A 16,376-nucleotide genomic window follows, 5' to 3' on the forward strand; every position below is an offset into this window, starting at 1 on the left:
TCTTAGAAGATAGAGGAGAGTTTTTATGAAAAGTTCTTTGTCCAGCACGAAAATTTCTGAAAAATTCTATAGACATTTCTGAAGAAGAAACGACTTGATAGAAGTGTTGGTACGATTTACATTTTGAGCAGGTAAAGAAAATGCTTTCCAGGTATCAAGGACAAAGTAGGGTTCGATTGCTTGAAAGGTCTCATTCACGTGTTTTTCGTCAATTTTACGATTCGTCTTAATGACTTGTCTTCTCTCCCTCGTTGCGGGTCCGGTACCTTTTCTTTCATCCATTCTTATTTCGATCAATGCATGCTAATTGACCCATTCACTTTTACGACTTGTCCATTTTCTATTTTACCGAGACCTACAAACAACGTTTTATTATATTCCTAGTTTCGTTTATAGCTTCGATATATACGAAATTATCTGTTGCTTACGAAGCTCTTTCTCGTAGAATATAATATTGACTGTTGGCCGGGATGGCTGAATTAAAAAAATTTTGTTGATTCATACAGTAGAAATCATTAGTTAAAATGTAGCTTACGGGTTTTCCAAAATTTTAATAATTGTAGAAATGATCGTCGTTTCAAGACGTTCGCAAATACGCTGGACTGTGTGGTCGAGAATCCTATAAGGCGAAAAATGCAAGTCGAATATCGCGTCACGTGTTTTAGATGGAGCATCAGACATATGGATGCGCGAAAAGAGTGAGAACGCAAGCATGATAAATCGAGACGGCCTACGTTTCTCGTGTGGACACTCACACATAGAATCCGTCTCATTCTGTCATTTGTTTCATTCTGTCTCTCTCGATCATCCCCCACTCTCTTTTTAAAGCAACTGCGCGAACCTGGATGCGCAGTGAAATGGTGGGGATAGAAACGCTTCCTACGGTGAAGCAAAATTGCTCGCTAAGGTGAGCTTTGACTGATCATACGTGCGGGAAGGTTGGCTACAACAGCGCCACAATCGCGTGAATCACAAGTATTCTGTGCATCAACCAGATTAAAATGGCCGCTTGAAAGTTGTTCTCGAAATGTGTGCTGCGATACTCTGTCATTTTACAATGGAATCCTTTGAAATTATTGAAGAATCTAAACGAAGCATTGTGTCCGACGTAACGAGATTTATCGAAAATTCTTTGATTGAAGACAACAAGTGCATTACATCGAAGAATCAGTCGTTAAACTGCGAGCAGGATTGTCTACGTGATTGTGGTTGTCACGGTTGTGGGGGCTATCTTTGTTGTATGTATGCGTAAAAAAACTTATTATCATTGGATCATTGCATTCCCGTGTGTAGTAGTAGGTCATAATAACAGCTTCACATATGCGAAAACGAAAGTAACAGTAAAGCTTTGGTTACTCTATTTGGAATATGCATGATTCGTCCGTGGCGTGGACTGCACTGCAATTGTAAATTTTTACATTGATTCGCGAATGTTTTCAGAAATATAAAAATGCTGCTGCATTTAATCTGAATGTTTATATGATTTAGAAATGTTTAAATTATGCAGTTATTACTGAGCAAAAACAATATATGTAGAAAACAAAAGTATTATTACCAGGAAATATGTAGGAACGTCACAAGTACAGTCAGTGAAACAAAATTATGTGCAACAGAATGCCATTGTAAACGTAATGATCTTCCTAATAAATATAAAACATATGTCATTAGCTTGCATATAAAAATTAGGGATATGTTTTAATGTATAATTTTTCTCAACATACTTGTAATTGATTTATATCTTTATAAGTGTTTTTTTTTATACATTTCATGGTATAGGATATGTTTATCCTGTGATCTGCTCAAATTTTACAATGTATATTAAACAGTAAACAATACAAGTAACGTTTAATAGATATAATTGGATTGACCATTTCAAGATTCTTTAATTGGTTTTATCAATGTGTCAATATTAAGAAACCTTAACTTTGCCTTATAAATAGACTTTTGTTATTATTAGATGAAAGATGACATTAATTTTTAACATTTTGTTTATAGTGCAACAAAGAAGATTTATGAGGACTAAGAGAGGTGGTCAGGGAGTCTTAGTCTGCTGAATAAGATATGTAAGTAAATTAAACATAAACAATTTATTTAAATTCTTCATGTGATATTATTTCTACATTTGATGACATGTTTTGTGCAGTGTATTAACAATGGAAAAAATGTATTCGATGAACGATACATTGAACAGAGGAAGTAAAATGTCAAGTCCAAAACGAGAAAACATGTTTAATAGTGTGTTCAGTGCTTTGAATCTGATATGGGACAGAGTTACCAAAGTTCATGCATCATTTATGGCAGGCATTAATTACCCATTATCAGTAACAGTTGTGCATAATGAAGGTATAATTCCTCATGAATTTTTTAAAGATTTGACAACTAAAAGGGATGGATTGAGCACTGATAATGTGTACATTCATAATACTTCGATGAAAGAGTCTTTAAATATCATGCAGAATCTTCATCATAGTATATTGGAAGATCAGGAATTGTACATGGGTGATGTTTTTAATGAGAATACGATGGAGAATTTCAAATTCAATTGTAATTACATCAACATTAGTAACAAAACTATTGAGAAAGACCCAGTTGTTAAGGAGAATTTAAATCATTTATCACCAATTGAAACATCAAACAAGGAAAGTATACAAGGATTGTTTGAACACATTTATCTAGATAGCACAGAAAACATGAACAATGTACATAACTATGAATATACCAATGGTATGAGTATTCCCAATAAGAAACAGTCTTCTGATTGCATAGAGAATAATGTTAGTGACAAAATAATCGCAGACAAGGAACAATTTTTATCTACGACTAGGGCAGATTTAGAGAATGAACAAGAAATTAAGCAAACCTCTGTACGTAATGTATTGGCAAATGTGTGGCAAGTGGTTTATGGAAATATGGCAGATCGTTTTAATAGAACTGACTCACTTCAAATAGACACACTAACGAAACGATCACTCTCGCCAAAGCAACGAAGGAAACATAACATTATAGCAAAGGGCAGAGGTCGTGGTCGTGCAAGATCGCAGCTTAGGCGTTCTGGAGTAAGTCAAACTTGGCACAGAAAGGAACGCACTAAGCACGATCTTGCCGCAGATATCCAAAATGATTTCGAAAATTGGCAAGAAGAAGACTATTACAGCTTAGAGGATGACGTAGTAGACGGATTAGATACTTCAATAACAGTTAATAGTCATGAAGCGTTTACATTTGCTGATGTAGAACAAAAATTGCAAAAACCGAAATCGCATAAGACTTATAATCATGGAGTCCCAAAATTGTCTGTAAGAATGAGATGCATACCTGAGTACATAGATTTTTGTAAAGAAGACTATATTGAGGATGAATACCATTGGCACAGAAGTACATTCCGACCGCGTTTGGTATCAGAGAGTTCTGTTGATTCAGAAGATAGTTGTGGTATAGTTTTTGAAACAGAATCTGAAATAACTTGGAGAAGTAATATTGAAGACACAGATGATAGCGATACAGATCAAACTAGTGATGATGACGAAGACGAAGACGAAGATCAGACATTGAATCTTAAGAAACTTATTTCTCCAGTTCAAAAAGTAAATAGTCATTTGGTAGTTAGAATTATTTATCTAAATCCTTATGTACTAAAGAGAATGAAATTTTAATTGTAGGTAAAATTTAATTTGAATCCAATTGTTCATGTCATGGTTCAGTGGGATTATGCCTATCGTGCTGCTCGTAAGGGTCCATGGGAAGAAATGGCCAGAGACAGAGTGCGATTTAAAGGTCGTATTAATTGTATAGGACGCGTTCTTAATCCAATATTAAGTACTCAACATCGACTTCGCATTTGGCAGGAAAGATTTGCACTTGTTGATTAGAAAGTCTGTTCACTGTCCTTCTAAGGTAATTCTTTGATTAAGGTCTAAGTGCTGCGAAATGTAGTAGAAGAAGAGATGATGTGTTACAATAAAAAGAAATATGTATAATAAGTCTTCCAGAACAATAAAATAGGCTGTGAATAAATAGTGTAGAACATCCGTTTGAAAAGACATTGTTTTTCAAATTACAGTACATGAATAAATTGTTTGCTATTTATGCTACATTATTGTCTGCTACATGCTAAATAATTGTTTTCATTTAATATTTATAAAACTATAGGGTTTAAATTCTTGCCTGTAGCTAGTCCAATATTTGTAGGCATATCAAATACCAGTAGAGCTTATGTTATGTACTGCACGAATTATGTTGGGTGATAGACATAATTGTAAAAAGATGAAGTGCGTTTTATAATCATAGAAAGACATGATAACATAGGCAATAAATAATTTGATAACATTTTATAAATGAAAGATAAGATATTCTTATTATGTCACCCAACATGATTTTAGTAATAAATATTGATGTACATAAGAAAATATTAATATAGAAACACTTAACTTATGCAAGCGGAAATACAATGTTTATTAATGTATTTAAAAATTCATCTCTTTGAACGAGATGCATATATATTATAGGGAAATATACATATGTATATAAATAATAGAGAAATATAGCCAAATCTTAGCAAGTTATAAAGTTTAATAGTAAGAATTATGATTCTTGCAGAGAAATTTTATTTTCAACAAAGATTGTGCATGGTTTGGTAAGAGGTATGTCTGTTGGTCCTGGCTTAGCAGATTTTGTTACATAATGCAACTAAATTTTCTATTTGCTTTAAATTTTCAATTCTATCATTGATAGTATCAATCCTTATCTTTAGCATATTTGGTACACATCTATGTAAATAATATTTTTAATGTCAATATTTTTAGTTAAATTATCTCATTTTACCTAAATAAGGTACCAAAAATAGACATTATTATTAATGCATTAGTCAATAACGATGTATAAATTATCATTTTTTTTAATATATGAGAAAGAATTTATTGGAAGACGTTAATTAGCCATATTTCTATTTTTCAATATATATCATCATCTCTTCTACATAAGCATTTTTGCACAGAATCGATCTATTTTATCAGACACATTTAGTAAACAAATATTTTTCAAATTCGAGGGTTGAAATTATATTATGTGATTCAGACTACTTCAGTTTACAACACCATTGTATGTGAAACATATGTTAGATTTTGTATGGAACGATGCAACTTAGAAATTTTACATTATGCTTGTACAGTTGGGAATAAAAAATAAATGGACATAAGCATTACTAATGTTTTGTAACAAAGAAACGTCGTTTAATAAAATTATTGCTCTGCTTTAACCTTTCACAGTATGCACATATTAATGATTTAAAAATTGTATTGCACAAACTGATTACATTATTTCAATTATATTAGTAATACAGAAATGTTCATTTATTTTGTTTATATATGGTTGTTCTACTATAAATTGCAATCTAGATTGTTTAATAAATTTCCTATAAAATTTATTAATATTCTATGGAACAAATCATTGATAAGGTACACATTCTATAAAAGTGTTCAGGTTGTTTCACGTGTTTCTGAAAAGGTTTATTACTGTAAAAATTGACATCAACATTGCTACTGCACCAATGATAAAGAAATTTTTCAACGAGGTCTGAGAAATACGATCTTATTGTTGGATGTATAAATTATGTTCAAATGCGTGTTGTCAATAAAATAAAAATTACAATTAAAATGGAGGTTCATAATCATCAGTAAATATGTTTGTTATTAGCCTACTTAGTTATGATACAGTAAATATTATTCAGAAGTAGCAAATTTTAAGTCAAAACTTGATTTTTATTTTAATCTATACAAATATTATGTATTTTATTTTCTAATTATCCAATAATTAATTTCATTTTGTTTAGCATAAATTTTGTATAAACGATAAGAATGTAAAATATAAGAAGTTAATGTATGTATATATTATAATGAATAATCGATAAAAATCATATAAATACATTATCATAATTTAAATTCTGTAGAAATATTTAATGATAATTTTTCCATTTACATCTTAAATGTGCTTTAATTTGTAATGTCTGAAAGCGTTAAGTAATTCCTACATTTCGTATCAGTTTTAGTTTTCATTAGGGGTACCTTGGAAAATAGATTAATATTATGTATGTATTTAAAATATAAAAATATACAATATATGTGTATATATTCAATTAAATAAACAAGTTAATCTGTTTTGTAATTGATTATAATTTGTGTTAATGTTTATTTAAATTCTGTGATTTCTGTTCAAGTAACTCTCCTGTATTTATACTGTGCAGGAAAAAAGTTTATAATTGTGAATATGGTGAAATATCATCGACTCCTGAAAATTTTAATATATCGCCATTTATTACAAGTAGCGCCGCCTGTGGCAAAACGCTGTAACCGTTAACCAAAATGAATTGCTGGTAATTTTGCCTACCAGTTTCAGCGTTTTGCCACTACTTGTAATGGCGCTATTTTTATATTTTCTGGAACAGATGATTCATGCCGGATTTTACACTATATTTTTTGGAAAATATGGCAAAAATCATCCGTCCTCGATATTTGCAATAATAAATAAACTATTTTCGCATGATATAGATGCAGGGCAGTCTCCTGAACGTTTCTGTACCCTTAGAGTATTCTTTAACCGTGAAATTTCTTCGATAAATGAGATTCGGATAAATGGAGTAGTATTCCGACTGTCCGGCATTATCTCACTTCGAGGAAAGTGAGGTGTCAAGTCTAAGTCGACTGTTCTCCTAAATGACTACTACTTAATAAAGCTAATAAAATATTGTATCAGATCGTTAATTGTATGAGAATATCAGTTGAATCGTGGATCTACTGTGATTCTAACTATTAATTTGCCTGTCATGAGTAACTTGAGAAGTTTCTCAGAACACAACAATGAAGTAATAATACAATTCGAATTATGCCAAGGGCAAGTTACATGATTGTAAGTGCTTGATTGGTGTTCAGAAAACTAACGTTTGCAGTTACGGTTCCTGCTCCTTAATTGCGCACCAGCGGCTTCATTTTGAAGAACAATATTCTTTCGACACAACGTTGTCTTCTGATTGCAAGAGACCGAACGCTGGTTCCGTCGGTGAAAAGTCTTCGAATTACTAACAGAGTAATTTGTATTTATGTATTAATCTCTGTTGCGAAACCATTCGCACTTCACTACGTGATATTCACAAGACGATTATTGCGATTGGCTACGATAATTCACGATTAAATTCTAGCTCTAGAGAAAGTTAGAGTAAAGAACGCATTCATTTTCAATATTTAACATTTACATATTTTTATTTATCTCGCAAAATGTAATGTACCTGATTAAAATTGATTTAGACACTTTTATAAGGTCATCTCGTAACTGGAATACGATCAATGATTAAAACAGTAATAAACCTTTGCACTCGTTTCCTTTTTATCTCTACAACGTAATACGTATTGAAAATCTGTTCCGTTAAACGGGATTATTTAGTTGTGAGCTTGTATAACATCAGCAGTCCTCTTATATTTAAATGATTCATACCGCTAGCGCGGCCTCGGCATAGGGAAAAATATAACAATTGTTACGCGCGTTCCTGACATTGAAGCTCAGAAAAACATCTCGTGGGAAATTTTCATCGACATTCACGCGATTCTATGAAAGATCACTCGACTGCGATCAAATATACACATTATTTCCGATCGACTTCTTCCGATCTCAGATCGAAGCGCACGCTTAAACGATAACTATGATACGTTTAAATTATTCATCCGAGTGATTCATATTGAGTCACTTACGTTCTAATTGTCTACTCGTACAGATGCCGCGTTAATTAAAAATCCGTTTGAAATATTGCGATCAACAATTCGATAAGTTAATTGTCTTTAACTTGATCGACAGCGTTGATGACAACTCTTTGACAAATCGAAAACGAAAATGATGCACCCGATTGTACTGATTGCTATCTCATCGGCAATGTCTACAAAAGAGTTATCGCTATTTCGAGTAATTGCACCTCGCGTATCTCATTACTGTCGATTGCATATAAATGCATGGATTTATCGTCGAGTCACAATTCAGTTCTCCTGGGGAATAATTTGTGCAATTAAGTTAATGCATACTTTCTGAATTGCTGGAAATTCGCGTACCCGTCTGTTTGGCGTTTATGGTCTTGGTGCAACTTCATCAATTTTTCTAGCGTATCTTTAATTACGTCTGTCTCCATTTACTTTTAACAACCAACTTTTCTATCGCGGTTTTAATAATATGTATTTCCTTTCGGCCACAATCCTTTAAATCGTCGTTCGATTTTATAAAAAAAAAAGAAACATCGACCGTATTGAAATCTCGAAAAATATGACCCTTAGAGTACTCTGGTATTATGAATCGTACACATTATTATCTCAGAGAAATCGTCCGACACGTATCGAAGGACAACTCTAACAACTCTTGAAGCCGGTTGCAAAATTGTTTTCTCGGTCGTGATTTCACGAGGCGCGGCGCTTTATGACCGATGATTGTAAGGGGGACACAGAGAAGGAGAAAAAAAAGCAACATATCGTAGCATCTATTCGAGGATCATAACCGTGCGATCTGCTTTCACCTTTTCACGATCGTCTGGATCACGGGGGAGGAGCAAAGGAGGAACCGTGAAGCGTCGCGTGACATTCCGTGCGAAAGATAACAGTCTAGGAAGTCCGGCCAGAGATAATGTAGAGCGTTCTCCCAATTTGGAACTTTACGTAGAAGATAAGGTCTTGTTGGATAATATATCCTTGCACAAGCGACCCGCGTTAAAAACGTCTTTGAAAAGTTTCACTCGACGGAATTGATCAAAATAAGAGGAGAAGTTAGCAGGGCAGATAAAACTGTCCAGAACCTTCGAATACCATAATTAAATATTTCTTTTGATGTATTTCAGGTTTTCGATGATGAATATGAATGGCAGAAATCCGATATTCTGCACCGGAGGAATCAGTTGCGGTGACTTCTTAGCACCTGCTCGACTGCTTCGGAGCGATCCGAATGTTCTGGAAAAGACAGACGTGCTTTTACTTTTACTCGCAGGATCCTTCGCTCGATCTTGCATACAGTTGTAACTGTTAATTGCTGTTCAGATAAATGTCACATGGCCGTCCGTCCGTTTGAAATATTACCGATGCCCGTTTGCTATTCGTAGCGGAATTACATAATATTAGCTTATCTAACTGCACTGGACGGACGACGTTCGATTCGCTCTGGAACTTTTTTCATGATCAATGGGATTCCTGTGCAGTCTTGACAAGCTGAAACTTTTCTGAGGCGTCAGCGTCGAGCAATTAATATCTTGTTGATACTTTATCGGGATATTTTCAAAACATGCAGATAGGAGAGATATAAGCGAATATTTGCGCAACTGCAAGTCGGCGAACGGACGCGATAAACCGTAGAATCCGGGGCGAATTTGTATAAATTTCAGAAACCACGGGTTATAAATCTCGAGCCTGGTCTCCTTTCACTTTCGAATTTTTGGCATATGATAGTGTCGGTACATGCATAATTTAGGCGGATCGCGAAGCTGCACGCGCGGATCCGATAGCGATGGCTCCAAAAAATTACTTCGCGAGTACGAGAGCGACTGTAACACGGTTAGGGATATCTGCAGGTTTTGTAATGCTTAACAGAAGCAGAACTGATTCAGTTCCACTTGTTGATCCGTCTCGAGATTGTTCTAGAAGCTGGTAGCGTTCGAACGAAGAGCTCACCCTGAGCATCAGCATCTTCAATAAACGACGAGCAGGCTTCATCAGCAGAATCTCGAGAGGTAAACGTCGGTTCTCGAGATAACGTGCAATGACACCTATTCGATAATGTGCTAAGGCGACGCATTCCGTGATTCATGCGTTCGTTTCATAGGCTTTATGTCGAGTTGCAAGATTGTAAGCGTTCCGTTTCTCCCTGATTGCAAATCATAAATGAAAAATGGAGAGGTCTAATGATTTATGACCAACTGCAATAAATCATCGAAAGGGTTTCGGCAGATTTACAGCGTTCCTTTTTCTGACCCATCGGTTAATTGCATCGTCCTCGTCAAGTATGTCTTGACTCTAATCGGAGCCCCTTTTCTGGAACACAGGGATTTTTGTCGATGTTGTTGGCCTGCGCAACCGTTGCAACTTCGGTCGAATTCGATATTACGGATTAGCTACAATAATATCTGCCATGTGGCACACCGATGACGGTTCACCTATAAAGTAAAGTGGACCCGTTATAAGCTCAAGCAGAATGTAATTGAGTGTAATTGCATTAACCCTCGCAGCATCGGCGGTTGCGAATTCCCATGATTAGCTCCAAACAGACCCGTGACCTTATGTACGCGAACATTTTGAACTAAAATCTTGTTGCCATTATCGTCATTATTATTACTATTATATTGCCGTACTTCTTTTAAAAACTTTAAGCAGGGTTGTACTAATCATATAATATTGAGCAATACAAGAGTATAAATAAACGAAACGAATATAAATAATTCGCTCTAACATATTAGGGTGTCCCATAAGTTCTTTCCGTAGTTCTTTCCGAGTACGTTTCGTTGGCAACAAAGTTCCCTATAAAATTTTTTCTGCGCCGTTCGCCAGAATTGGCGATCCGACGCGGCGTCGTTTTTCATCAAGACAACGCAAAACCGCGTGTTGCGTTGGTCGTAAGACAAAAATTATAGCAGCTTCATTGGGACGTTCTACCTCATCCTCCGTACTCCCCAGTCATTGTTCCATCCGATTATTGCTTGTTCTTCTCGTTAAAAAATTCTCTCCGTGAAAAACGGTTTAAATTCGTAAGCGAAATAAAAACGCACCTTGATCAATATTTTGCAAATAAGCCTCAAAGTCGGCATAATGAGGCCTCCTGAAAGATGGAAGAAGGTAATATCACAGAATGGTTCGTATATAACTCCATAAATCAGTCTTAAACAACAAATATCGTGTAATCGTTTCGCATCAGAAAAAAGGAAGGAACTTAAGGAACACCCTAATAAATAAACGGTCAAGGCAGGCCTCGAGTTCTGGATCCGAAAAGATCCGGGAATGGTACGGCGAAGGTTAAATTATGGGATACTTTTATCACGAGACGAGCCTTTGTGTTGCTACCCCGTCGCTTATTGGCAGAGTAACCCGACCTTCTTCATTCGTCGTAAAATAAAAATACAAGTTCCCGATCAATCTTGAACAAAACATATGCGATCATCCCTTAGTCTATTCAGAAGAAACGCGGAAGTTCCATCGAATGCGAAGATCTTCGTTGCATTCTCGATGATCCGAGCTTTCGTGCACCTGGGGAACACAGTCGAGAAGCGATGTCCCCATGTTGCCGTCGCCGCTGGACAAACTTCTCGTTGGAAAGTGGCAAGGGCTCGAAGAATGTCGTCCCGTCCGCTCCGCGTGCGGAGTCATCCGCGAGGCCTGTCTTCCGCCACGCGGATAAGGTCGAAACAAGCGACCCCGTCATTTTCATCATCGGGAGCCGGTCGGGGGAGAGTCGTCCGAAGAGAAAGCGGAAGGAGCTGCGAGAGAGAAGCTTTGTTACGGGCAAAGTCGTGTTCGCGCGGCCGCAAAGATTAAGAGGAATCCATTTCGAAGGTGCACAAAATCGGTAAACGTTACGACGCCGAAGGCAGAGGAGGCAGACGAACGTTTGGCTGATCGGATCCGGAGAAACAGGATCGGCAGCACAAGGTCACTACGAATACGTGGGTGGAGAGGCAAAGATGGCGGGACGATGACCTAGAAATGGACCAGTCGGCTGGAAGACTCGAAATCGGAGCTGAAGAGAGGCTTCTTAGTCGGACACATTAGGTCCGGTATCGTTAAACTTCGTGCTTCGATTTGCCGTTCGTCATTAAACTGTCGCAATGAATTCATGCACCGAGGATATAGTAAATCCTTCAATTAACCCCTTGCCATACTTTGACGAGTGCGACGCGTGATGGAGATTTCTAGCAATAATCTGTTAAACATGAATGTTTTTCCGTTCTTTTTTGTTCGAATAAAATTCTGTTTTTTTTGTCATCACTATTTAAACATTTACGTAAACGTTGAGACGCAATAAATATAAATTATCTTTTTTCTTCTTAGAAATTATTACAATCGAAAAACTTCTAATCATTGTAACCACGAAGAAAATGATACGGCAAGGGGTTAAATAAATTAAATAAATACTTAGATTGTCACAAGACATTGCGTTGAAATACAGAATTATTATTATAAAAGCAGTTTAACGGAAACAGAGACTTTCTGGGATGATTTAACACTAAACCTAGTAAGCCGGCCAAAATGGCCGGCTCCACATTTCGTATTTCAAGATTGCTGAAATTCTATAGACTCTTTCGTAGCAAATGTTCGAATAAATTTCTTAACTCAAGTATTTACTGTAATGAAAATTGTGGTATAAATGTAGTCGATGTAAATTCAGTCTTACCATTCTTACACAGCAACACACATTCGTCACTTTCAATGCACGTGCAGTTTTAATGTTAACGCTTCGAGAAGACAACTAAAATTGAAGTGAAACTCGAGGCGGAGATAGTAGCAGATAAAAGGTTAGTTAGGTTAATTAGGAGCTAAGATGAAGACTTCGAAGTGTGCTGCCGATGTTGCAAGCCGAAGCTTCTGAACGTCGTAGAAGCATCGAGTTAAACGCAAGCGTCACGTAATTACAATTCGAAAGTTCATTACGGGGAGAATATCGATTCGTGTGCTGCCATTTCCACCGAAATTCTGCTTTGCTTGAAAAGAATATGCTTTCGCGCAGCATCTGCGCGAATTAACCGTCGTCCAGGAGGATGCCGGGCTGTTACGCTTGAAATTCCACGAACTTGCTCCGTGCCGGTGATTCAGAAGGTTACAGTCTCTTCACCTGGGATAAGGACGCCGATGGGCAACTTTCCCTTTCTCCTTCGCTTTCCTATCTCTCGCGATTTGATGCCACGGGCCGCGCTTCTCCGTTTCGTCTTGATAATTAATTTCCGTGCGAGCAGAAAATATATTCCTCCCGTCGGCCTCTCTTTTTACCTTTTATTGCCCCGCGAACAGAACATTCTAATAAAGAAACGGCCGATCTTGCTCGCAAAAAAAGGCAAATGGAAAGTGCAGCGCGGTAGAATTTATTTTCGCGAGCAAAGGATAACGGCGCTCGGGAATCAATGCGACACGGGTCATGCACAATGGGATAACTACTTTGTGTCCAGTATTCGCTGTTCTCTTTTTTCCCCGGCGATAAACATTGCGGCTCTTTGCATATTCTTTGTTTTTCGCTTCTCGATCAAATTATTCCGAGCGCGTTTGTTGCTGCCACGTGGACCGTGGATTTTTTTGCTTTGCTAGATCTCGTGCAGTAAGATCGAGCGAGCGTCGCTTGCTATTCTAGAAAACGACTGGGAATATCGTCGAACGGGTTGCTATTCTTCCGACATGCTTTTCAACAATGCACAGATCCCGTGTTTTACTTTTACCGTGTAAAACTGAACGATGCATCGATCTCTATCGGCTCGAAGTTCCGCGCCCGCCGAGTCCGCAGGATGAAGTTTCGGTTCTCCTCGTTCCGGACACCGGTGAAACGTTTCCGTTAGTTTTTCATCATACTCCGCGAGCACGGTGCTCGATGCTACCGTTAAAGTTTCTCATAAATTAGATGAACTTGTTGCGCAACGGTTATTGACCGTACACCGACACCGGCTCTCGAATCCTTCCTACACTTGTTGCTCCGAACGGACAGGAAGAAACTCTCAAAGCCATCGGTTGCCCGTGTACTTGCACGTCGGACAATGATTTTTCATACGGGACACATGCGCCCGGTATGCATGTAGTCGCATGCAAAGCTACCCGAAGAGAAGCTATTTCAACGAAATAGCGAAAGTTCGCCGCTGAGCGTGGCCTAAGCACGCTGTGGAAACACATCGACATTATTGCATTGAACCGTAAACCGCTTCCGGTCTCCATTATTTAATTTCTTTACGGGCTATCCTTCCAATCCAGTTTCTCGCAGAGTCATTAGCGGACTTATTATCCGACGATCCGTTAAAAAATTCCAATTACCTCGCCGGTATTCCGGTCAGGTTCGTGGGATTCGTGATTGTCATTCCGTTACTGGAAATCCGATGGTAAAACAATTTATTAAAAACAATATTACTATTATTATTATAAATATTATTATTATTTATTTATTTAATCGTTCTTCAGGGATCAGTCTATAACAATTTGCCAAGATATTCTTGCCTGTTACAATATTAGATAAAACTAGGTTTTATTAAATAAAAGTGGGTCACGTTTGTGTCGGAGTGTATTCTTACATTTACATATTAACCTAAGTTTTTAACTAACACTCAGTTTTTATAATTATATTATAAATAAAATATTAATTATATTATATTGTATTATACCTTATCCGTTAAGTATAAAGGACTGTATTTTAACACTAGATTTACGGAGCACAAAAAACAGTATATTAGTTTATAAAAGTAACAATAAGATATTTATTCTGATTCTTAACAAGTGTTATTGTAACACTTGGCGTAAGTAACGTATAAATTGTATAAATAACTCATAAGCGTATCTTTACGATATGATTAATCGTAATTTGACGGGATTAATCGTAATTTGACCCGCCATTTTGACGGGTTCCGTAAATCTAGTGTTAAGACTATTTACAACAAAATAAAAGATTTTCTATAACATAATGAGTCTATAATAGGTCTATAACATAATAAGATAATACAAATAGGATAAAATCATATATAATCAGCATTTACGAACAATACATCTTATGATTCTTGCCATTCTCCTCGCGCGCAGTCCGGGCCCGATGCGGCCCGAATCATTAGAGCTTCGCGAACGCGGGTCTCCTAATTGAGTCTAATTAGGCTCGCGGGCGACGATACGCTTTTACAGCCGTTCGTAATCAGGATTTCACGAGAGAGGCGCGACGGCCACGGAGAGATTCAGTTATATTCTTCGGCGAGCGCGTCACGTGCAAACACGACGAGACGAGGAACGAAAGGGAAACGAGTTCGCCCAGGCTCTCTTCCTTGTGCAATACGTTTCGAGTCGCGTGACGCGGCCACGAATGTCGTCAGTCGCCTTTGTTTGCCCGCCATAAGAGAGCCTCCGTTATCCGAACGGATACGAGGACGAACAACAGATCCTTATCGAACGAGACCACTTCGCGGCTCGGTACCACTTCTTCGACTGTTCGACTTCCTCTATCCGAGCTACGGATCTTTCTATGTAAATTCACGTTTTTATGAATCATCTCGTAGACGCGAAAATGACGCGACGAAACCGCCGTTCCGTCGGTGCCGAGATATAGAACAAATGTTGCTAGTCGCTCCGCGGCTGGAACGGTTCGTTTAGTTCGGCGTGTATTTATGAAAATCGTGGAAAGACGTATAATTCACAGATTTAGCGACACGCGTAAAACTTTCTTCAGGAAAGTAGAAACGTCCACGGTATTTGTTCGTGGAAACTGAATTTTAGACGTTTGTTGAATAATCCTCGGTGTACGGTAAATTCCCCCTAATTACATACATTGTACAGTAATTTCTCCCTAATTGACGCTCAGATTGTACAGTAAGTTCTCCCTAAGCGATAGGTGTCCTCTCGTAGATCAAGCTTTCTTGATACAGAGAAATTAATTTTTACAAAGTGTCTTAGAATATCTTCTTTAGAAAAAGATAACTTCATGTGCAATCTATACAGGATGTCCCAAAATTATGTTACTTCCGGGAAATGAGGGTTTCCTGAGGTCATTTGAAGTAACTTCTTCCTTTATAAAAATTTTCTCCGAGGCATCGTTAACGAGCTATTAACGAAAAACAGTGACCAATGAGAGGCGAGCTCGGCTAGCGCGAAGCGGCAGAGCCAATGAGCGGACGAAGACCAATTCCGCTGGCCCTGTCGCGCCAGTCGAGCTCGCCTCTCATTGGCCAGTGTTTTTCATTAATAACTCGTAAACAAAGCCGTGGATTGCATTTTCGCTGAGGGAAAAGTTACTTCGAATTACCTCAGGAACCCCTCATTTTCCGAAAGTACCATAATTTTGGGACATCCTGTATAGTGATGAAGTAAAAATAACGATGCAGTCTGGTTGCTATATTGTTCATTATAACTAAAAAACTGAGGATTCAAAGCATTTACGATCAAAATGAGTGTCGTTCGAGGAATTGAAAAATATCTTTTCGACGTACCAAAATTAATTGAAGAAGAAAATTTGTGTCCATTTCATTTCTGTTCCTGGCCATTCCCCTAGGAGGTTTTTATTTTGCACGAAGATCTAATTAAAAATCTAACAAAATTTGAAGAACCTTTTCCCCCTAATTGTACTTCTTCGTCGATTTTCGTTCCCCAGACTCTCGTCTGGTTATCTTCGTTCCGTTTCAATTGCATTGTCACAGAGAGTATTCTCTA

At 37.3% G+C, this 16,376-nt stretch overlaps 1 protein-coding gene and 1 long non-coding RNA gene across 2 annotated transcripts; one reads left to right on the plus strand and one right to left on the minus strand.

Annotated features, from left to right (window-relative positions):
* Window positions 1-955: 955 nt before the first annotated feature.
* On the plus strand, window positions 956-6,169 carry PPP1R15 (Protein phosphatase 1 regulatory subunit 15). The gene is made up of 4 exons (XM_033476645.2): window positions 956-1,238; window positions 1,996-2,063; window positions 2,144-3,584; window positions 3,660-6,169. Exons 3-4 carry the CDS (start codon window positions 2,154-2,156, stop codon window positions 3,867-3,869), a joined length of 1,641 nt encoding a protein of 546 aa, XP_033332536.2. The 5' UTR covers window positions 956-1,238; window positions 1,996-2,063; window positions 2,144-2,153; the 3' UTR covers window positions 3,870-6,169.
* A 1,053-nt stretch (window positions 6,170-7,222) lies between these two features.
* LOC117223989 (uncharacterized) lies at window positions 7,223-12,507 on the minus strand. The gene is made up of 2 exons (XR_004491072.2): window positions 12,394-12,507; window positions 7,223-11,479 (listed from the first exon to the last, which is right to left on the minus strand). It is a non-coding gene; the product is annotated as an uncharacterized LOC117223989 (long non-coding RNA).
* Between the last annotated feature and the right edge of the window lie 3,869 nt (window positions 12,508-16,376).

The sequence above is a fragment of the Megalopta genalis genome, chromosome 5 (genome assembly GCF_051020955.1).
Source record: "Megalopta genalis isolate 19385.01 chromosome 5, iyMegGena1_principal, whole genome shotgun sequence".
Lineage (NCBI taxonomy): Eukaryota > Metazoa > Arthropoda > Insecta > Hymenoptera > Halictidae > Megalopta > Megalopta genalis.

Bases quoted from the DNA above. Each gene is read 5' to 3' on its own strand.
- PPP1R15 (XM_033476645.2), top strand. From the start codon at position 2,154: ATGGAAAAAATGTATTCGATGAACGATACATTGAACAGAGGAAGTAAA. The intron at 3,585-3,659 runs GTAAATAGTCAT...TTTTAATTGTAG, and splicing joins TTATTTCTCCAGTTCAAAAA to GTAAAATTTAATTTGAATCC.